Here is a 19984-nt window from a genome sequence, read left to right as displayed (position 1 = left end):
TCCCTATCTCTGTAACCTCCTCTAGCCCCTACAACCCTCCCTATCTCTGTAACCTCCTCCAGCCCCTACACCCCTCCCTATCTCTGTAACCTCCTCCAGCCCCTACAACCCTCCCTATCTCTGTAACCTCCTCCAGCCCCCTACACCCCTCTCTATCTCTGTAACCTCCTCCAGCCCCTACACCCCTCCCTATCTCTGTAACCTCCTCCAGCCCCTACACCCCTCCCTATCTCTGTAACCTCCTCCAGCCCCTACAACCCTCCCTATCTCTGTAACCTCCTCCAGCCCCCTACACCCCTCTCTATCTCTGTAACCTCCTCCAGCCCCTACACCCCTCCCTATCTCTGTAACCTCCTCCAGCCCCTACACCCCTCCCTATCTCTGTAATCTTCTCCAGCCCCCTACACCCCTCCCTATCTCTGTAACCTCCAGCCCCCTACACCCCTCCCTATCTCTGTAACCTCCTCCAGCCCCTACAACCCTCCCTATCTCTGTAATCTCCTCCAACCTCCTACACCCCTCCTATTCTCTGTAACCTCCTCCAGCCCCTACAACCCTCCATATCTCTGTAACCTCCTACACCCCTCCCATTCTCTGTAACCTTCTCCAGCCCCTACAACCCTCCCTATCTCTAACCTCCTCCAGCCCCTACATCCTTCCCTATCTCTGTAACCTCCTGCAGCCCCTACACCCTCCCTATCTCTGTAACCTCCTCCAGCCCCTACACCCCTCCCTATCTCTAACCTCTTCCAGCCCCTACACTCCCTATCTCTAACCTCTTCCAGTCCCTACACCCCTCCCTATCTCTGTAACCTCCTCCAGCCCCTACACCCCTCCTTATCTCTGTAACCTCTTCCAGTCCCTACACCCCTCCCTATCTCTGTAACCTCCTCCAGCCCCTACACCCTTCCCTATCTCTGTCACCTCCTACAACCCTCCGAGATCTCTCCGCTCCTCCAATTCCGGCCTCTCGAGCATCCCCCGACTCCCATCGCTCCACCATTGGTGGCCGTGCCTTCAGCTGGCCAAGGGGGGCGGGGGATGTGCTGAGCTATGGAATTCCCTTCCTAAACCTCTGCACCTCTCTCTCTCTCTCTCTCTCTCTGTCTCCCTCTCTCTCTCTCTCTCTCTCTCTCTCTCTCTCTCCTTTAAGCCGCTCCTTAAAAACCGACCTGTTTGACCTTTTGGTCACCTGGCCTTAATATCTCCGCGTGTGGCTCTGGGTCGGTTCTGTCTGATACATAGAAACTAGGAACAGGAGGAGGCCATTCGGCCCTTCGAGCTGCTCCGCCATTCATTATGATCATGGCTGATCATCCAACTCAATATCCTGCTCCCTGCTTTCTCCCCATACCCTTTGACCCCTTTCGCCCCAAGAGCTATATCGAACCCCTTTTTGAAAACACACAATATTTTGCTCTCAACTACTTACTGTGGTAGCGAATTCCACAGGCTCACCACTCTCTGGATGAAGAAATTTCTCCTCACCTCAGTCTTAAATGGTCTACCCCGTATCCTCATACTGTTACCCCTGGTTCTGGACTCCCCCACCACTGGGAACATCCTTCCTGCATCTACCCTGTCTAGTCCTGTTAGAATTTTATAGAATTTCTGAGATTCCCACCTCATTCTTCTGAACTCCAGAGAATATAATCCCAACCGACTCAATCTCTTCTCCTATGTCAGTCCCGCCATCCCAGGAATCAGGGTAAACCTTCGCTGCACTCCGTCTATAGCAAGTACATCCTTCCTCAGATAAGGTGACCAAAACTGCACACAATATTCCAGGTGTGGTCTCACCAAGGCCCTGTACAACTGCAGCAAGACATCCCTGCTCCTGTACTTGAATCCTCCGGTTATGAAGGCCAACAAACCATTTGCCTTCTTTACCGCCTGCTGCACCTGCATGTTTACCTTCTGTGACTGGTGTATGAGGACACCCAGGTCTCGTTGCACATTCCCCTCTCTCAATTTACAGCCATTCAGATAATAATCTGCCTTCCTGTTTTTGCTACCAAAGTGGATAACCTCACATTTATCCACATTATACTGCATCTGCCATACATTTGCCCACTCAGCTTGTCCAAATCACACTGAAGCATCTCTGCTTCCTCCTCACAGCTCACCCTCCCACCCAGCTTTGTGTCATCTGCAAATTTGGAGATATTACATTTAGTTCCCTCGTCTAAATCATTCATATATATCGTGAATAGCTGGGGTCCCAACATTGATCCCTGCGGTGCCTCACTAGTCACTCCCATGAAGTGACCTGCAGATGGTTTATGAGGTTAAAGGTGCTATATAAATGCAGGTTGATGTGAGTTGAAATACTTTGCAGACATACCTGTCTGATCTTTGTTCCGATCATCGATGTACTGATATCAATGACAAAGACCACGCTCTTGGATACAACAGGTAAAGTGGTTGGAGCGAAGTAGTGAACAAAATAGCCATTGAAGGTCTGTGGAGAGAGGGAGAGTCTTAATCGATGGCCTTTTACACAAGAACTGGTGAAAAAAATTAGCATCCACATTCATCGTTCAATGGGTCTCATTCTCGCCTCTCAAGTGGAATGTCACACTTTCGAGACTCCAGTCCACATACTCACGCTCCAGGGATCCATGCCCGACACTCCCCACTGGTGTCAGTGCTGAGGGAGCGCCGCGCTGTCGGAGGGTCAGTGCTGAGGGAGCTCCGCACTGTCGGAGGGTCAGTGCTGAGAGAGCTCCTCACTGCTGGAAGTGCAGCTTTCATTGATCAATGTGTGCAGCAACCTCTGCAAAGGCCAGTCTGTCCTTGCTGAGGTGTTGTCCCTAGCCTGTTTTTATTATCTTATACTGTGTAGCATGACCTAAGGCTGTTCACTATGTCACACCTGTACTGAATCTGGCTGCTGTGCTGGTATATAACCGCTGCCGCCATGTCACATATTCATGCTGATATAAATGCACCAATTACTCCCGGGTGATTGGGTAAGCATATTGTGGGTTCATTTGTTGAGACTAAGCACATGACCGTGGATGGAAAACCTGACCACACCAGTTGCCAAGTTGTGCGCGCTGTGTTCTGCTCACAAGGGGAAGCAAGACTGGACCACGTGACGCACTTCCCTTCCAGTGATGCCACACTGCTCTCCCTTCTCAGAGGCCCTGTCCGCATAGAGCCAAGCGCTGCTTTTCCAGATTTAACCTCACAGAGACCCTGTTTCTTTTCGAAGGTAAGGGCTGTTCCCCTTGAATCTCTGTTGAACTGTGGAGCTTGGAAAGGGACCTGGTTGTGTGCGTGGGGTGCGGACAGGTTCAGCTACAAATGCCGATTGTGCACTGGGCTCCTAGTGTGTTGGAAAAACAGGATGCTCAGCCTGCGAGCGAAGGCAGGAGAAGCTGGGTCAGCTTCAAAGCTGTGAACCACTTGCCAAAAACAACCTGCAACCTTTTGCTGCCACAATAGGCTCTTTCATCCCAGCGGTTTGCCAGAGTTAGGCAGCTCAACTCGCCTCCACCCCGACATACACACCCCCACCCTCCGCCTGTCCACATCCTGTTTGCCTCATTCCACACCCCTCTCCCCCCACCTGTCCTGGCTCTGTCCTTCTCGATCTGTCCCCGCGTTCCCTCCCGCACAATTCAGTCAGCGAGTCTCGGCGGAGAGAGACAGAGAGAGTGGGGGCCAGGCTGTGCAGTCAGGTCGGGCTGTTGTAACTGTGGACAGTCCTAAAACTAAGGAATGTAGACAAGCTAATGCAGAAATACACATACACACACACACACAGACACACACAAATACACACACACATACTCGCATACACACATAGACACACACACACTCATGCCTGCACACACTCACGCATAGACACTCACGCATAGACACACACATACATACACACGCGCACATACACACACCCACAGAAATACACAAACACTCACATAGACACACGGAAATACACGCACATACACAGATACACACACACACACCCACAGAAATACACAAACACTCACATAGACACCCAGAAATACACACTGACACACCTAGACCCATAAGCACACACACACGCACACAATGCACATACAGAAAGACACATATACACACAGATACACAGACATACCCCCAAAGACACCGAGACACAAACATACACACACCCCCACACACGTGCACACCTAGACACATTTTTTAAAAATTCATTCATGGGGTGTGGACAATGTTGTCTAGACCACCATTTATTACCCCTTGAGAAGAAGGTGGTGTAACAGGCTTGAGGAGGGGCTGAACGGCCTCCTCCTGTTCCTGTGTAACAGGCTCGAGAGGGTCTGAATGGCCTCCTCCTGTCTCTGTGTTCCGGCCTATTCACTGTGAGCATCAACATGATCAGAGTCTGACAAAATAAATTGCAGCTCGGCTTCCTTTCTCTGCATACTCCCCCAGCTTCCCTCACCCTCCCCCACCCCTCCTCCTCCCTCAGCCACCTCCTCCCCTTCCCACCACTTGCATCCCCCCCCCCCCCCCAACTGACCTGTATGTCCCCGATGAGATCGGCCATTTGGACAGCGTAACGGACCACAAAGTCTCCTTGGATACCTTGGCTGGAGTACAGGGCCTGCTGCTCGGGGCTCGGGGTGAAGCAGACCCGGGCGCAGGTCGTGGTCCGCTCCACCGAGGTGGACTTCAGGACGTCCTGCGTTCCTGGGGAGGGGGACGGAAGAGCGTCAGGTTGCATCCAGCAAGAGTCGGCCTGCCCTCATCCCCAACCAGGGAGGCGATATCCGCCCAGACCGCCTCCCACCTCCCGGGCCACCGCCCGACACCCACCCACCAAGAGAGCCTCCTCCTGTTCCTGTGTAACAGGCTTGAGAGGGGCTGAATGGACCTCCTCCTGTTCCTGTGTAACAGGCTCGAGAGGGGCTGAATGGGCCTCCTCCTGTTCCTGTGTAACAGGCTTGAGAGGGGCTGAATGGGCCTAGTCCTGTTCCCGTGTATTTTTCGACATGGAGGCCGGGGAAGGGGGCGTCTGCCAACACCGTCAAGGAACCCTGATGGCCATTTTAGGGTGGAGCCCACTCGGAACCTGCGTGGAGCAGGCTCCAGTCAGACCCACTTGCGAGGGAGGCGAAGAGGCCTACCAGAGGCTGGTCCTGAGTAACGTCTGTCAGGGGCAGGGGAACAGGTTGGGTTGGGGAGGGGATGGTGGAGGAGCAACTCATGAAGAAAATATAATCAGGGGCGATGGCCCTCTCGACCTCTGCCAACATGGCCTGCTCAGGGCTATCAGCAGGAGGATCAAGGCCTCAAAGTGAAGGTGGGTCAAAGGTCAAGTCTTCCCTGCCAATCCCCCGCCTGCACCCTCCCCCCTCTGCCGTGTACCCCCCCACCAACCCCTGCCCCTCCCCTCGGCCCCGTACCCCCCCCCCCTCACCTTTCAGCCTGTTGTCCAGCAGCTCGCTGGTCCGGAGGGGCAGCACCTCGACGTACTCGATGCCGGTCCGCTCGGCGATGACCACCTCGACGGTCAGGTTGCGCACCACCTGCTGGGGCCGGATGCTGAGCGCCAGCTCGTAGTGGCCCAGCCTCCGCGGCAGCAGCTCCTCGTAGCTCAGCGTGAAGTCGGCGCGGCCCCCGGCTTCCACGTTGACCGCCACCTGGAACTTCTCCATCTCGCGGCCCCTGAGGCGGATGGCAGGTCTCAGTCCAGTCCACCCCCTTCGACACCCGCCCGCCCCCCCACCACTGCCCCCCCAACCGCCACCGGGCGCCGAACACCCGCAGACCGGCTCCTTCCCTTGGCAATGCTCAAATTCACTAGAGGTCATCAAGGGTGTCGCAAGCAGGGTGGATAAAGGGGAACCTGTGGATGTGGGGTATTTGGGTTTCCAAAAGGCATATTCAAGGGTATTTTGAGATTTCGGAAGGACAGGGAGAAAGGAGAAGGAGGTGGGGTGGCTCTGTTAATAAAGGATGAGGTCAGTACAGGAGTGAGAAATGATCTTGATTCAGAAGATCAAGTTGCTGAATCAATAAGAAAAAGCAAAGGGAGGAAGTCACTGGTGGGATTGGTCTCTACAACCTGACAGTTGCTACACAGTAGGACACAGTATAAATCAAGAAATCACGGAGGCTTATAAGAAAGGAACAGCAATAATTGTGGAAGATTTTAATCTTCATATAGATTGGATGAACCAAATTGCCAAAAGTAGCCGGAAGGATGAGTTCATGGAGTGTGCTCAGGGAAGTTTCTTGGAGCAGTACGTTCTGTAACCAATCAGGAAATGGGCTATTTTAGACCTGGTGTTGTGTAATGAGACTGGATTAATTAATGACCTTATAGTAAAGGAGCCTCTATGTAAGAGTGATCATAACATAACAGGATTTCGCATCCAGTTTGAGGGTGAGAAATTTGAGTCTCAGACCAGTGTCTTAAACCGAAATAAAGTCAATTACAAGGGCCCGAGGGCAGAGTTGGCTTAAGTGGACTGGGAAAAGAGGTTAAAAGGTAAGACAGCCAAAACGCAGTGGTAGACGTTCGAGGAGATATTTCATAGCTCTTAACAAAGACATGTTCAGTTGAGGAAGAAAGACTCGGCAAGAAGGATGGCCCAGGAAATTAAGGATGGTATCAAATTGAGAGGAAGGATGCACAAAGCTGCAAAGGTTGGTGGTATTCCAGGCAATTGAGAACATCTTAAACCAGCAAAGGAAGACAATGAGAGAGGGTGAAATTGGAGTACATGAGGAAGTTGGCAGTAAATATGAAAACACCGTAAAAGCTTCTGCCAGTACATACAAAGGAGGAGAGTAGCTAAAGTGAACATTGGTCCCTCCTGTTAATTGTTGAACTTGTGTTGCAATCAAACACATGCTTTTGAATTGGTAATGAAGCATAATTGGGGAAGGTTTATGGAGACATTGAAACAGAGTGCATGCCTGGGTGTCTGGGACCAACTGGGAGAGCCAGTGACTTTGCTTTGTTCTTTGTATGAGCCTGTTTCAAGGTGCGGGCTGGCTTCAGACTCTCAACGTACAATTATTGGGAATTAACGCCTTGGAGGGTGAGACTGGGGAATTAACGGGAGGGGGGGCGCTGGGGACGGGGTGGAATTGAAGAGGTGACGGAGGCTACGAACAATTATTTCATAACTTTCCGTGTAGTAGAAGATGCACAGACTAGCCAGGGGTGGGGGGAGGAACTTCAAACGATCGTGGTCACTGGGGAAAAGGCACCAGGGAGTCCAATGGGCCTGAACGCAGCGCTCGTTGGGAGTGCGCGATTGGCCCTTTGGCCGCCACTCCACGCCGGCTGGCCGACTAACCGGCGCCCAGGGGAAAGGGTCGGCGCTGCCGGGGTGGGAGGGGGGATGAGGAGAGGGAGGACGCCAGGATGGCCGCTGGCGCTGGTGGACTGCTTCCACTGAGCTCCCCGAAGGCGCAAGGCCGGACAGGCCTCGAAAAATGGCCGACGATTGGGCCCCTGGTCCAGCTTTAGCACCCACGCCCACTCTGACCATGCAAGCCAAAGGCTGACCAGTCCCTCGGGCCTGTGGACCCTGCACCTTCGAAGAAAGTGGCCGGAAACGATCGACAATAGGCCTTGGTTGTCATCTTCTGGAACTCTTGCCTTTGTGAGGCCGAGGCGTAGAATACAAGAGTGAGGCGGCGGGGTGGGGGGGGTTGTTGGGGGGTGTTGGGGTTGTTGGGGGGGGGGGCGCTGTATAAAACGCTGGTTAGGCCACAACTGGAGTACCGGGTGCAGTTCTGGCAACCAACATTACGGGAAGGACATGACCGCGCTGGAGAGGAGGTTTACCAGGAGGCTGCCTGGGCCGGAGGGTCTGAGCTATGAGGAAAGGTTGGATAGGCCTGGGCTGTTTTCCTTGGAGCAGCGAAGGTTGAGGGGGGACCTGATAGAGGTGTATAAGATTATGAGGGGCATAGATAGGGTGGAGAGGAAGGCACTTTTTTCCATTAGTAGAGGGGTCAATAACCAGGGGGCATAGGTTGAAGGTAAGAGGTAGAAGGCTAAGAGGGGGAGTTGAGGAGAAATTTTTTCACCCAGAGGGTGGTGGGAGTCTGGAACTCGCTCCCTGAAAGGGTGGTGGAGTCAGAAACTCTCGTAACATTTAAGAAGTATTTAGATATTCACTTGCGTTGCTGTAGCCTCCAGGGCTATGGGCCAAGAACGGGACAATGGGATTAGCGGAGTCAGATCTTTGTTGACCAGTGCAGACATGACGGGCTGAATGGCCTCCTGTGCTGTAAACATCTATGAGTTTATGAGTCCATAATTCCATTAATCCAGAAAGAAGGGAGACAGAAAGGGGGAAACTATAAGCCAGTTAATCAAACATCTGTCACTGGAAAAATTAGGGAGTTGGAAGCAGGACAATTCGAAAATCATAATACAATCAGGCAGAGTCACCATGGTTTTGTGAAAGGGAAATTGCTCTTTGAGGATGCACCAAGCCGGGTTGATAAAGGGGAACCAGAGAATGTGGTGCATTTAGATTTCCAAACGAATCTGATAAGGTTACCATGCAAGATAAGAGTTCATGGTATCAGGAATGGCCCATTAGCATGGATAGAGGGCTAAATAACAGGAAGCAGGGTTAGGAAAAATGGGTCAATTTCGAGTTGGCAAACAGTATCTAGTGGAGCGCTGGGTCAGTGCTGGGGCCTGAGCTATTTACAATCTATATGAGTGACTTGGAGAAAGGGAATCACTGTGTTGGACCCAAATTTCTGGATGATACAAAGATAGGTAGGAAAGTAAGTTGTGAGGAGGATACAAAGAGTTTGAAAAGGGTTATCGAGGGGTTAAGTGAGTGGGCAAACATTTGGCAGGTGGAGTGTAACATGGGAAAATGTGAACTTGTCCACTTTGGCAGGAAGAATAGGAAAGCAGGATATTATTGAAATGGAGGGAGAGGCTGCTGGACACTGCGGTGCAGAGGGATCTGGGTGTCCTGGTACATGAATCACAAAATGTCAGTGTGAGGATGCAGCGAGTGATTAGGGAGGCAAATGGAAAGTTGTCCTTTATTGCGAGGGGGGATGGAGTATAAAAGTGGGGAAGTCTTGCTACAACTGGACAGGGCGTTGGTGAGGCCGGTCCTGGGGAACTGTGGACAGTTCTGGTCTCCTTACTTAAGGAGGGACAGATTCGCATTGGAAGCCGTTCAGAGAAGGTTCACTCGGCCGATTCCTGGGACGAAGGGGGTTTGTCTGATGGGGAAAGGTTGAGCAGGTTGGGGCCTCTACCCATTGGAGTTTAGAAGAATGAGAGGTGATCTTATTGAAACATGTCAGATTCTAAGGGGAGGGGGTTTGACCTGGTGGATGCTGAGGGGATGTTTACCCTCCTCGTGGGGGGGAATCTAGAACGAGGGGCGGGGGCACAGTTTCAGAATGAGGGGTCTCCCATTGAAGACGGAGATGAGGAGGAATTTCTTCTCTCAGAGGGTGGTCAGTCTGTGGAATTCTCTCCCCCCCCACCCCCAACCCTACCCCTACCCCAGAGAGCAGCGGGGGCTGGGTCACTGAATATATTCAAGGCCGAGTGAGACAGATTTCTGATCGACGAGGGGAGAGGGGGTCAAGGGTTATGAGGGGGAAGAACAGGAAAGTGGAGTTGATGGTCAGATGGTCAGTGCTGAGGGAGCGCCGCACTGTCAGAGGGTCAGTGCTGAGGGAGTGCCGCACTGTGGGAGGGTCAGTGCTGAGGGAGCGCGGGACTGTCGGAGGGTCAGTGCTGAGGGAGTGTGGAACTGTCGGAGGGTCAGTGCTGAGGGAGTGCCGCACTGTCAGAGGGTCAGTGCTGAGGGAGCGCCACACTGTGGGAGGGTCGGTGCTGAGGGAGCACCGCGCTGTCGGAGCATAAGTGCTGAGGGAGTGCTGCACTGTGGGAGGGTCAGTGCTGAGGGAGTGCGGGACTGTCGGAGGGTCAGTGCTGAGGGAGTGCGGGACTGTCGGAGGGTCAGTGCTGAGGGAGCGCCGCACTGTCAGAGGGTCAGTGCAGAGGGAGCACCGCACTGTCGGAGGGTTGGTGCTGAGGGAGCGCCGCACTGTCGGAGGGTCAGTGCTGAGGGAGTGCGGGACTGTCGGAGGGTCAGTGCTGAGGGAGTGCGGGACTGTCGGAGGTGCTGTGTTTGACAGGGAGACGGTAAACCTGAGGAACAGTCTGCCCTCTCAGGTGGATTTAAAAGATCCCAAGGCCGCAATTGAGAGAAGAGCTGTGGGAGGTTGGGGGGGGGCAGTGAGCGGTGGGGGTGGGGGATGTTGGTGGGGGGTCGGCAGTGAGCGGTGGGAGTGGGGGATGTTGGGGCAGTGGTCGGCAGTGAGTGGTGGGGGTGGGGGATGTTGGAGGGGGTTGGCAGTGAGCGGTCGGGGTGGGGGATGTTGGGAGGGGCAGGGAGCCGTGGGGGTGGGGGATGTTGGGGGTGGGGGATGTTGGGGGGGGCATTGAGCGGTGGGCATGGGGGATGTTGGGGGTGGGGGTTGACAGTGAGCGGTGGGGGTGGGGGATGTTAGGGGGGCAGCAGTGAGCAGTTGGGGGGGATGTTGGGGGGTGTTAGCAGTGAGCGGTGGGGGGTGGGGGATTTTGGGGGGGTCAGTGAGCGGTGGGGGTGGGGGATGTTGGGGGGGCAGCAGTGAGCGGTGGGGGGTGGGGGATGTTGGGGGGGTCGGCAATGAGCGGTGGGGGTGGGGGATGTTGGGGGGGGGTCGGCAGTGAGCGGTGGGGTTGTGGGATGTTGGGGGGGTCAACAGTGAGCGGTGGGGGTGGGGGATGTTGTGGGTGGGTCGACAGTGAGCGGTGGGGGTGGGGGATGTGGGTGGGTGGTCGGCAGTGAGCAGTGGGGGTGGGGGATGTTGGGGGGGTGGTCGGCAGTGAGTGGTGGGGGTGGGGGATGTTGGGGGGGGTCGGCAGTGAGCGGTCGGGGTGGGGGATGTTGGGGGGGGCAGTGAGTGGTGGGGGTGGGGGATGTTGGGGTGGGGGGTCGCCAGTGAGCGGTGGGGGTGGGGGATGTGGGTGGGGGGTTGGCAGTGAGCGGTGGGGGTGGGGGATGTTGGGGGGGTCAGCTGTGGGGGGTGGGGGATGTTGGGGGGGGTGGTCGGCAGTTAGCGGTGGGGGTGGGGGATGTTTGTGGGGGGCAGTGAGCGGTGGGGGTGGGGGATGTTTGGGGGGGCAGTGAGTGGTGGGGTGGGGGATGTTTGGGGGGGGCAGTGAGCGGTGGGGGTGGGGGATGTTTGGGGGGGCCAGTGAGCGGTGGGGGTGGGGGATGTTTGGGGGGGACAGTGAGCGGTGGGGGTGGGGATGTTTGGGGGGGGCAGTGAGCGGTGGGGGTGGAGGATGTTGGGGTGGGGGTCGGCAGTGAGTGGTGGGGTTGGGGGATGTTGGGGGTGGGGGTCGACAGTGAGCGGTGGGGATGGGGGATGTTGGGGTGGGGGTCGGCAGTGAGCGGTGGGGGTGGGGGATGTTGGGGGTGGGGGATATTGGGGGGTCAGTGAGCGGTGGGCATGGGGGATGTTGGGGGTGGGGAATGTTTGGGGTCGGCAGTGAGCGGTGGGGGAGGGCGTGGTCGGCGGTGAGCAGTGGGGGTGGGGAATGTTTGTGGGGGTCAGTGAGCAGTGGGGGTGGGGATGATTGGGGTCGGCAGTGAGCGGTGGGGGTGGGGGATGTTTGGGGGGGGCAGTGAGCGGTGGGGGGGCGGGGTGGTGGGGGTGAGTTCTCCCCCGTACCCTGTGGCCATGATGGTTCATTCCTTACCCAAACTGCAGTGGGAAACGAGGTGACCCAGGTCCAGTCTCAGCTTGCTCCTTGGTGGGATCGTGCTGTGTGAAAAACAGGGGGATTGGTTTCCCACGTGAAAATGGCCCGCCCCTTGCAGAAAGCCCGTGCGGTGGGGAGGTGGGGGGGGTGGGGCAAATGGCTGGGCTGTCCTGGGGGTGAGGGAGAGGGGCCAACGCGATGGGGGCCCCTCTGCCCAGGTGCCGGTTACCTGGTGGCCAGATGAGCTGCTGTGTGTCCCCTCGCTCGCGCAGCATCGTAGACACGTCGGGCTACCTCCTTCTCCTTTACCTCCGCCACATAGACCCTCCCATCGATCTTCCTGACACAGGGTGGGCCGGGGGCGATGGACAGAGGAAGAGAGAGAGAGAGGGAGAGAGAATTAATATAAGGTGAATATGAGGGAACTGACTGTCTCTCTACTGATGTTAATCCAGCTCCTTCACACTGTCACTCAGTAACCCCTCTCCCCCCAGCGCCCTGTGTTACTGATTGTATCAGGACTGAATTTAATCCAGCTCCCTCACAGTGTCACTCTGTAACCCTTCTCCCCCCAGCGCCCTGTGTTACTGACTGTATCTCTACTGCTGTTAATCCAGCTCCTTCACACTGTCACTCAGTAACCCCTCTCCCCCCAACAACCTGTGTTACTGACTGTATCTCTACTGATGTTAATCCAGATCCCTCACACTGTCACTCAGTAACCCCTCTCCCCCCAGCACCCTGTGTTACTGACTGTATCTCTATTGATGTTAATCCAGCTCCCTCACTGTCACTCAGTAACCTCTCTCCCCCCAACACCCTGTGTTACTGACTGTATCTCTACTGATGTTAATCCAACTCCCTCACACTGTCACTCAGTAACCCCTCTCCCCCCAGCGCTCTGTGTTACTGACTGTTTCTCTACTGATGTTAATCCAGCTCCCTCACACTGTCACTCAGCAACCCCTCTCACCCTGCCAGTTCCTTGGTGGATGTGGATGTGATGAGGAATCGAAGCCCCTTCACTTACAGGGTGAAGTTGGAGATGAAGGCTTCGTGTGGAAGTTCCATGTCGAAGACAGCCTCCCGTGCTTCTGAGCCAGGATTGTGGACTGCACTCTGCACTGTGGTCAGCGCGTATCTGGAGATTACCGTGGACTTTATCAGAAAGTCAGTGATCACCGGCTGGAGGGTGAAAGTGTTTTGTGTGAGTGGAAATTCAGAAGATAAATAACTTTCTTATGAAATGTCCCACAACAGGAATAAAAGATAAGGATGCCTTAAAAATGCAACCTCTTATCAATGACAACCAGAGTGTGGCGCTCCCTCAGCGGTGACCGTCCGACAGTGCTACACTCCCTCAGCGCTGACCCTCCGACAGTGTTACACTCCCTCAGCGCTGACCCTCTGACAGAGTTACACTCCCTCAGTGCTGACCCTCCGACAGTGTTACACTCCCTCGGCGCTGATCCTCCGACAGAGTTACACTCCCTCAGCGCTGACCCTCAGACAGTGTTACACTCCCTCAGCGCTGACCGTCCGACAGCGCGGCGCTCCCTCAGCGCTGACCCTCCGACAGTGTTACACTCCCTCAGCGCTGACCCTCTGACAGAGTTACACTCCCTCAGCGCTGACCCTCAGACAGTGTTACACTCCCTCAGCCCTGACCGTCCGACAGCGCGGCGCTCCCTCAGCGCTGACCCTCCGACAGTGTTACACTCCCTCAGCGCTGACCCTCTGACAGTGCAGCGCTCCCTCAGCGCTGACCCTCCGACAGTGTTACACTCCCTCAGCGCTGACCCTCCGACAGTGTTACACTCCCTCAGCGCTGACCCTCTGACAGTGCGGCGCTCCCTCAGCACTGACCCTCTGACAGTGTTACACTCCCTCAGCACTGACCCTCTGAAAGTGCAGCGCTCCCTCAGCGCTGACCATCCGACAGTGCTACACTCCCTCAGCGCTGACCCTCCAACAGCGTGGCGCTCCCTCAGTGCTGACCCTCTGACAGTGCGGCGCTCCCTCAGCGCTGACCCTCCGACAGTGCTACACTCCCTCAGCGCTGACCCTCCAACAGCGTGGCGCTCCCTCAGCACTGACCCTCTGACAGTGAGGCGCCCCCTCAGCACTGACCCTCAGACAGCGCGGCGCTCCCTCACCGCTGACCCTCGGACAGTGCGGCGCACCCTCAGCACTGACCCTCCGACAGTGCGGCTCTCCCTCAGCACTGACCCTCCGACAGTGCGGCACTCCCTCAGCACTGACCCTCCCACAGTGCGGCGCTCCCTCAGCACTGAGCCTCCGACAGTGCGGCGCTCCCTCAGCACTGACCCTCCGACAGTGCGGCACTCCCTCAGCACCGACCCTCCGACAGTGCGGCGGTCCCTCAGCACTGACGCTCCCACAGTGCAGCTCTCCCTCAGCACTGACCCTCCAACAGTACGGCTCTCCCACAGTACCGTACTGACCCTGTGAGATGGTCAGATTCCTCAGATTCAGCCCCTGCAGTGGGGTGTACATCATGCTGAAGGAACCATAGGACCCTCATCATTACATGTTTTGCAACGAATTCCCGGCTTCGTTTTACTCAGTCTTAAGTGGATCATATGCTGGAGAATACCTCAATGCAAATCCCCTGGGCTATGTCCATATAACGGTTCATAGATACAGGCTTGGCACAAATACATAGGCTCACTGTTCTCACTCTAGGTGAGGTTGCAGTTTGCTGAAGTTGAGTCAATTCCCAGCATGGAATGGAACCCCAACTGAACACTTTCTCAATCTCAGCAAACTGACCAGACTCTCACTCCCAGGACACCATGGAGTTAGATACAGGGTAAAGCTCCCTCTACACTGTCCCCATCAAACACTCCCAGGACAGGTACAGCACAGGGTTAGATACAGCGTAAAGCTCCCTCTACACCGTCCCCATCAAACACTCCCAGGACAGGTACAGCACGGGGTTAGATACAGAGTAAAGCTCCCTCTACACCGTCCCCATCAAACACTCCCAGGAGAGGTACAGCACGGGGTTAGATACAGAGTAAATCTCCCTCTACACCGTCCCAATCAAACACTCCCAGGACAGGTACAGCACGGGGTTAGATACAGAGTAAAGCTCCCTCTACACCGTCCCCATCAAACACTCCCAGGACAGGTACAGCACGGGGTTAGATACAGAGTAAAGCTCCCTGTACACCGTCCCCATCAAACGCTGCCAGGACAGGTACAGCACGGGGTTAGATATGGATTAAACTTTCTGCACATGGGTCTTGGTGTAAGTGTGGTTTTAGGTGCCCTCTGCTGACCTGCTGTAGCATTTCCTGAAGCGACCCTCCCCCTCCCTGTCCAGAGACATTTGTCCTTGTGTGGTCATTTCTGTGACAGACCAGGCGAGATAGGGAACTCTGGAGTTGCTGCTCTTAGGAATGTGCACGTTTCCTCTATAGCCTGGCACTACCATGGTCCGCAAGCCATTCCTTTGACACCCACTGGCAACCTTTGACCCTTGGCACCCCCTTGCACCAGCGACATGGGATTGGCATAATGTCGCTTACTGCCCGTGCAGTCCTTCGCGAGGTCGTGAGGGAGGGCCCTGTGGAAGCTAACGTCTGCGCTCTCTCAGTTCAAAGTCTGTGTGGGAGAGTTGTAACAGTCCTTACCTTTCCACTCATATCTGTTTCACGTCTAATTCTCTGTGAAATAAAAGACACAGAATTCCAATGTTAGTGGAGCAGGTAGTCAACCGTGCAATGTGTTCACTTGTGGTGTCATGTGGTCTCGTGGTTATGCACAACTACGTACCCTGGATTCCAGGAATGGGGAATTATTACAGCCCAATCAGCTGTTCGGCCCATCGTGTCCACACTGGCTCTCCAAATATGCAACTCTCCCAGTCCCCCTCTCCCCCCTGCCCTCTTCCCCTCACCCCACACATTCTTCCCCCTCAGATAATGATCCAATTCCCCCCCCGGCTTTGGAAAGCCTCGATTGACCCTGCCTCCCCCTCCCCCACACTCTCAGGCAGCGCGTTCCAGATCCTAACCACTCGCCGCGTGAAAAAGTTTCTCCTCGTGTCTCCGTCGCTGCTTTTACCGATCGTCTTAAATCCGCGTCCCTCTCGTTCTCGATCCTCTCTCCAATGGGAACAGTTTCTCCCTGTCCCCTCTGTCCCAGACCCCCTCGTGATTTTGAACACCCTCCATCAAATCTCCTCTCGACCGTCTCTTCTCCCGAGGAGAACAGTCTCAACTTCTCCAATCCATCCACGGAACTGAAGTCCCCTCATCCCTGGAATCATTCTCGTCAATCTTTCCCGCTCTCTCTCTCTCTATCGCTCTCTCTCTCTCTCTCTCTCTCTGTCTCTCACTCTCTCTCTCTGTTTCTCACTCTCTCTCTCTCTCTCTATCTCTGTCTCTGTCTCTCACTCTCTAACACCTTCACATCCTTCCTAAAGTGCGGTGCCCAGAACTGGACACAATACTCCAGTTGGGGCTGAACCAGTGTTTTAAACAGGTTTAACATAACCTCCTTGCTCTTGTACTCTATGCCCCTATTAATAAAGCCCAGGATACTGGATGCTTTATTACCCGCTCTCTCAACCTGTCCTGCCACCTTCAGTGATTTATTCACATATACCCCCAGCTCCCTCTGATCCTGAACCCCCTTTAGAATTGTACCCTTTATTTTATATTGTCTCTCTACACTCTTCTTACCAAAATGAATCACTCACACATCTCCGCACTGAACTTCATCTGCCACTTGTCTGCCCATTCCCCCAACCTGTTGATGTCCTTCTGAAGTCCGACACTCTCCTCCTCACAGTTCACAACCCTCCCGAGTTTCGTATCATCCGCAGGTTTTGAAATTGTGCCCGAGGTCCAGATCATTAATATATGTCAGGGAGAGCAGGGGGTCCCAACACTGACTCCGGCGGAACTCCACCACAAACCTTCCTCCAGCCCGAGAAACATCCATTCACCCTCACTCTGTTTCCTGACCCTCAGCCAATTCTCTACCCATGTTGCGACTCTGCCCTTTATTCCAAGAGCTATAACTTCTCACACAAGCCTGTTGTTCAGCACAGTGTTGAATGCCTTTTGGAAGCCCATGTACGCCACATCCACCTCATTACCCTCATCAACCCTCTCTGTTAGCTCTTCAAAAAAACTCCAGCAAGATGGTGAAACATGATTTTCTCTTTGGAAACCCGTGCTGGCTTTCCTAAATTAACCCACACTTCTACATGTGATGATTAATTAATTAATTATCAGTTCAAATCCATAACATGGCAGACACCGAATTTCTTCCTTCAATCTGGATGTCAGAAGGTGGGTCAGGAAAAGCAAAACCTCAAGATTGCAGCAAAGGACATTAGCTGGTTCAATTCCAATTCTCAACTGGACTCTGCACTGTGGGAGGGTCAGTGCTGAGGGAGCGCCGCACTGTGGGAGAGTCAGTGCTGAGGGAGCGCCGCACTGTGGGAGGGTCAGTGCTGAGGGAGTGCCGCACTTTTGGAGGGTCAGTACTGAGGGAGTGCAGCACTGTCGGAGGGTCAGCGCTGAGGGAGCGCAGCACTGTCGGAGGGACAGTGCTGAGGGAGGGCCGCACTGTTGGAGGGTCGGTGCTGAGGGAGCACCGCACTGTGGCAGGGTCAGCATTGAGGGAGCGCCGCACTGTCAGAGTATCAGTACTGAGGGAGCGCCGCACTATCAGAGGGTCAGTGCTGAGGGAGCGCCGCACTGTCGGAGGATCAGTACTGAGGGAACGCCGCACTATCAGAGGGTCAGTGCTGAGGGAGCGCCGCACTGTCGGAGGGTCAGTACTGAGGAAGCGCCGCACTGTCGGAGGGTCAGTGCTGAGGGAGCGCCGCACTGTCGGAGTGTCAGTACTGAGGGAGCGCCGCACTGTCGGAGGGTTAGTGCTGAGGGAGCACCGCACTTTTGGAGGGTCAGTACTGAGGGAGTGCAGCGCTGAGGGAGCGCTGCACTGTGGGAGGGTCAGTGCCAGGGAGTGCCGCATTGTCGGAGGGTCAGTGCTGAGGGAGCGCCACGCTGTCGGAGGGTCAGTGCTGAGGGAGTGCCGCACTGTCGGAGGGTCAGTGCTGAGGGAGTGCCGCACTTTTGGAGGGTCAGTACTGAGGGAGTGCAGCACTGTCGGAGGGTCAGCGCTGAGGGAGCGCAGCACTGTCGGAGGGACAGTGCTGAGGGAGGGCCACACTGTTGGAGGGTCGGTGCTGAGGGAGCACCGCACTGTGGCAGGGTCAGCGTTGAGGGAGCGCCGCACTGTCAGAGCATCAGTACTGAGGGAGCGCCGCACTATCAGAGGGTCAGTGCTGAGGGAGCGCCGCACTGTCGGAGGATCAGTACTGAGGGAGCGCCGCACTATCAGAGGGTCAGTGCTGAGGGAGCGCCGCACTGTCGGAGGGTCAGTACTGAGGAAGCGCCGCACTGTCGGAGGGTCAGTGCTGAGGGAGCGCCGCACTGTCGGAGGGTCAGTACTGAGGGAGCACCGCACTGTCGGAGGGTTAGTGCTGAGGGAGCACCGCACTTTTGGAGGGTCAGTACTGAGGGAGTGCAGCGCTGAGGGAGCGCTGCACTGTGGGAGGGTCAGTGCCAGGGAGTGCCGCATTGTCGGAGGGTCAGTGCTGAGGGAGCGCCACGCTGTCGGAGGGTCAGTGCTGAGGGAGTGCCGCACTGTCGGAGGGTCAGTGCTGAGGGAGAGCCGCACTGTCAGAGGGTCAGCGCTGAGGGTGCGCCGCACTGTCGGAGGGTCAGTGCTGAGGGAGAGCCGCACTGTCAGAGGGTCAGTGCTGAGGGAGCGCCGCACTGTCGGAGGGTCAGCGCTGAGGGAGCACCACACTTTTGGAGAGTCAGCACTGAGGGAGCTCCGCACTGCCGGAGGGTCAGCGCTGAGGGAGCGCTGCACTGTTGGAGGGTCAGTGCTGAGGGAGTGCAGTACTGTCGGAGGGTCAGTACTGAGGGAAAGCAGCACTGTGGGAGGGTTAGCGCTGAGGGAGCGCCGCACTGTGGGAGGGTCAGTGCCGAGGGAGTGCTGCAATGTCGGAGGGTCAGCGCTGAAGGAACGCCGCACTGTTGGAGGGTCAGCGCTGAGGGAGCGCTGCACTGTGGGAGGGTCAGTGCTGAGGGAGAGCCACACTGTCGGAGGGTCAGCGCTGAGGGAGCGCCGCACTGTCGGAGGGTCGGTGCTGAGGGAGCGCTGCGCTGTCGGAAGGTCGGTGCTGAGGGAGCGCTGCACTGTCGGAGGATCGGTGCTGAGGGAGCGCTGCACTGTCGGAGGGTCGGTGCTGAGGGAGCGCTGCGCTGTCGGAGGTTCAGCGCTGAGGGAGTGCCGCACAGTCGGAGTGTCAGCGCTGAGGGAGCGCAGCACAGTCGGAGGTTCAGCGCTGAGGGAGCGCCGCACTGTCAGAGTGTCAGCGCTGAGGGAGCACCGCACTCTCCGAGGAACATCCTCACTTGACGGGGAAGGGTGGCGAGGCGGGGCCGGTGCTGAATCAAGGTGGAATCGGGTGGGGGGCAAAAACCCCCCCCACCCCCAGTCAGACTCACCCATCTCCCCGGCCTGCGGCTGCTGGTCTCACCGTCCTCTGACCGGATGGCCACACTCAGTGCGAGGACGGTCGCTAGGCGAGCGAGGGCAGCCATATTTTGGCCTTCAGCGAGGAGGGAGAGCCCTGGGCGGAGAGAAAGAGAGAGAGAGAGGGAGAGAGAGCAAACGGTCAGGTCCAAGCTGCTCCCAGCTCCCAGAGACAAGGGAATGTTTAGCAGGGACCTCCGAGCGTCTGGAAATTAGCTCCTGAGCTGCAGGGTTTAAATGGAGAAAGTTCAGCCTTCGGTTGCTCTTGGACCCTGCCCCTTTTGCTCTGTTTGTGCAGTTTAATGGCCTCTGGCCAATGCCACCCCTCCGGCCGCCCCTCGCCTCCTCCCGCCCACCCTCTGCCTGCTTTACTTTGGCCTCGGGATCTGAGGCATTCCTTCCCCAAAGACAACACTGGAACAGGAGGCAGCTTCCTTCCCATTACTCACCGGGAGACAGTGAGGGGCTGTGTGACCCGGGCTCGGAGGGAGTGGGAGGGGGCAGGCACGGGCCCCAGACCCCTCAGCCCCTCGGCCCTCGCCCCGACTCACTCCCCGACTCCATCCCCAGACCCTCACCCCTCCTCACTCCCCTCCTCACTCCCGGGCTCCATCCCTCACCCCTCGCCCCTCCTCA

At 56.1% G+C, this 19984-nt stretch overlaps 1 protein-coding gene across 1 annotated transcript in view; it reads right to left on the bottom strand.

The window, feature by feature from the left end:
• Nucleotides 1–19334, bottom strand: part of itih6 (inter-alpha-trypsin inhibitor heavy chain family member 6) — an 81872-nt gene extending 62538 nt beyond the window's left edge. The window contains exons 1-7 of the mRNA XM_041179653.1: nucleotides 19321–19334; nucleotides 15415–15447; nucleotides 12786–12940; nucleotides 11985–12095; nucleotides 5411–5658; nucleotides 4511–4680; nucleotides 2345–2461 (exon numbers count right to left, since the gene is read on the bottom strand). Of these exons, the coding sequence (XP_041035587.1) occupies nucleotides 2345–2461; nucleotides 4511–4680; nucleotides 5411–5658; nucleotides 11985–12095; nucleotides 12786–12940; nucleotides 15415–15426 (813 nt within the window). The 5' untranslated portion in view covers nucleotides 15427–15447; nucleotides 19321–19334. The remainder of the gene's footprint in view (nucleotides 1–2344; nucleotides 2462–4510; nucleotides 4681–5410; nucleotides 5659–11984; nucleotides 12096–12785; nucleotides 12941–15414; nucleotides 15448–19320) is intronic.
• Between the last annotated feature and the right edge of the window lie 650 nt (nucleotides 19335–19984).

This window comes from Carcharodon carcharias, chromosome 35 (genome assembly GCF_017639515.1).
Source record: "Carcharodon carcharias isolate sCarCar2 chromosome 35, sCarCar2.pri, whole genome shotgun sequence".
Taxonomy (NCBI): domain Eukaryota; kingdom Metazoa; phylum Chordata; class Chondrichthyes; order Lamniformes; family Lamnidae; genus Carcharodon; species Carcharodon carcharias.
The sequence above is the reverse complement of the archived record's forward strand: the minus strand, read 5'-3'. Positions and strand labels throughout refer to the sequence as shown.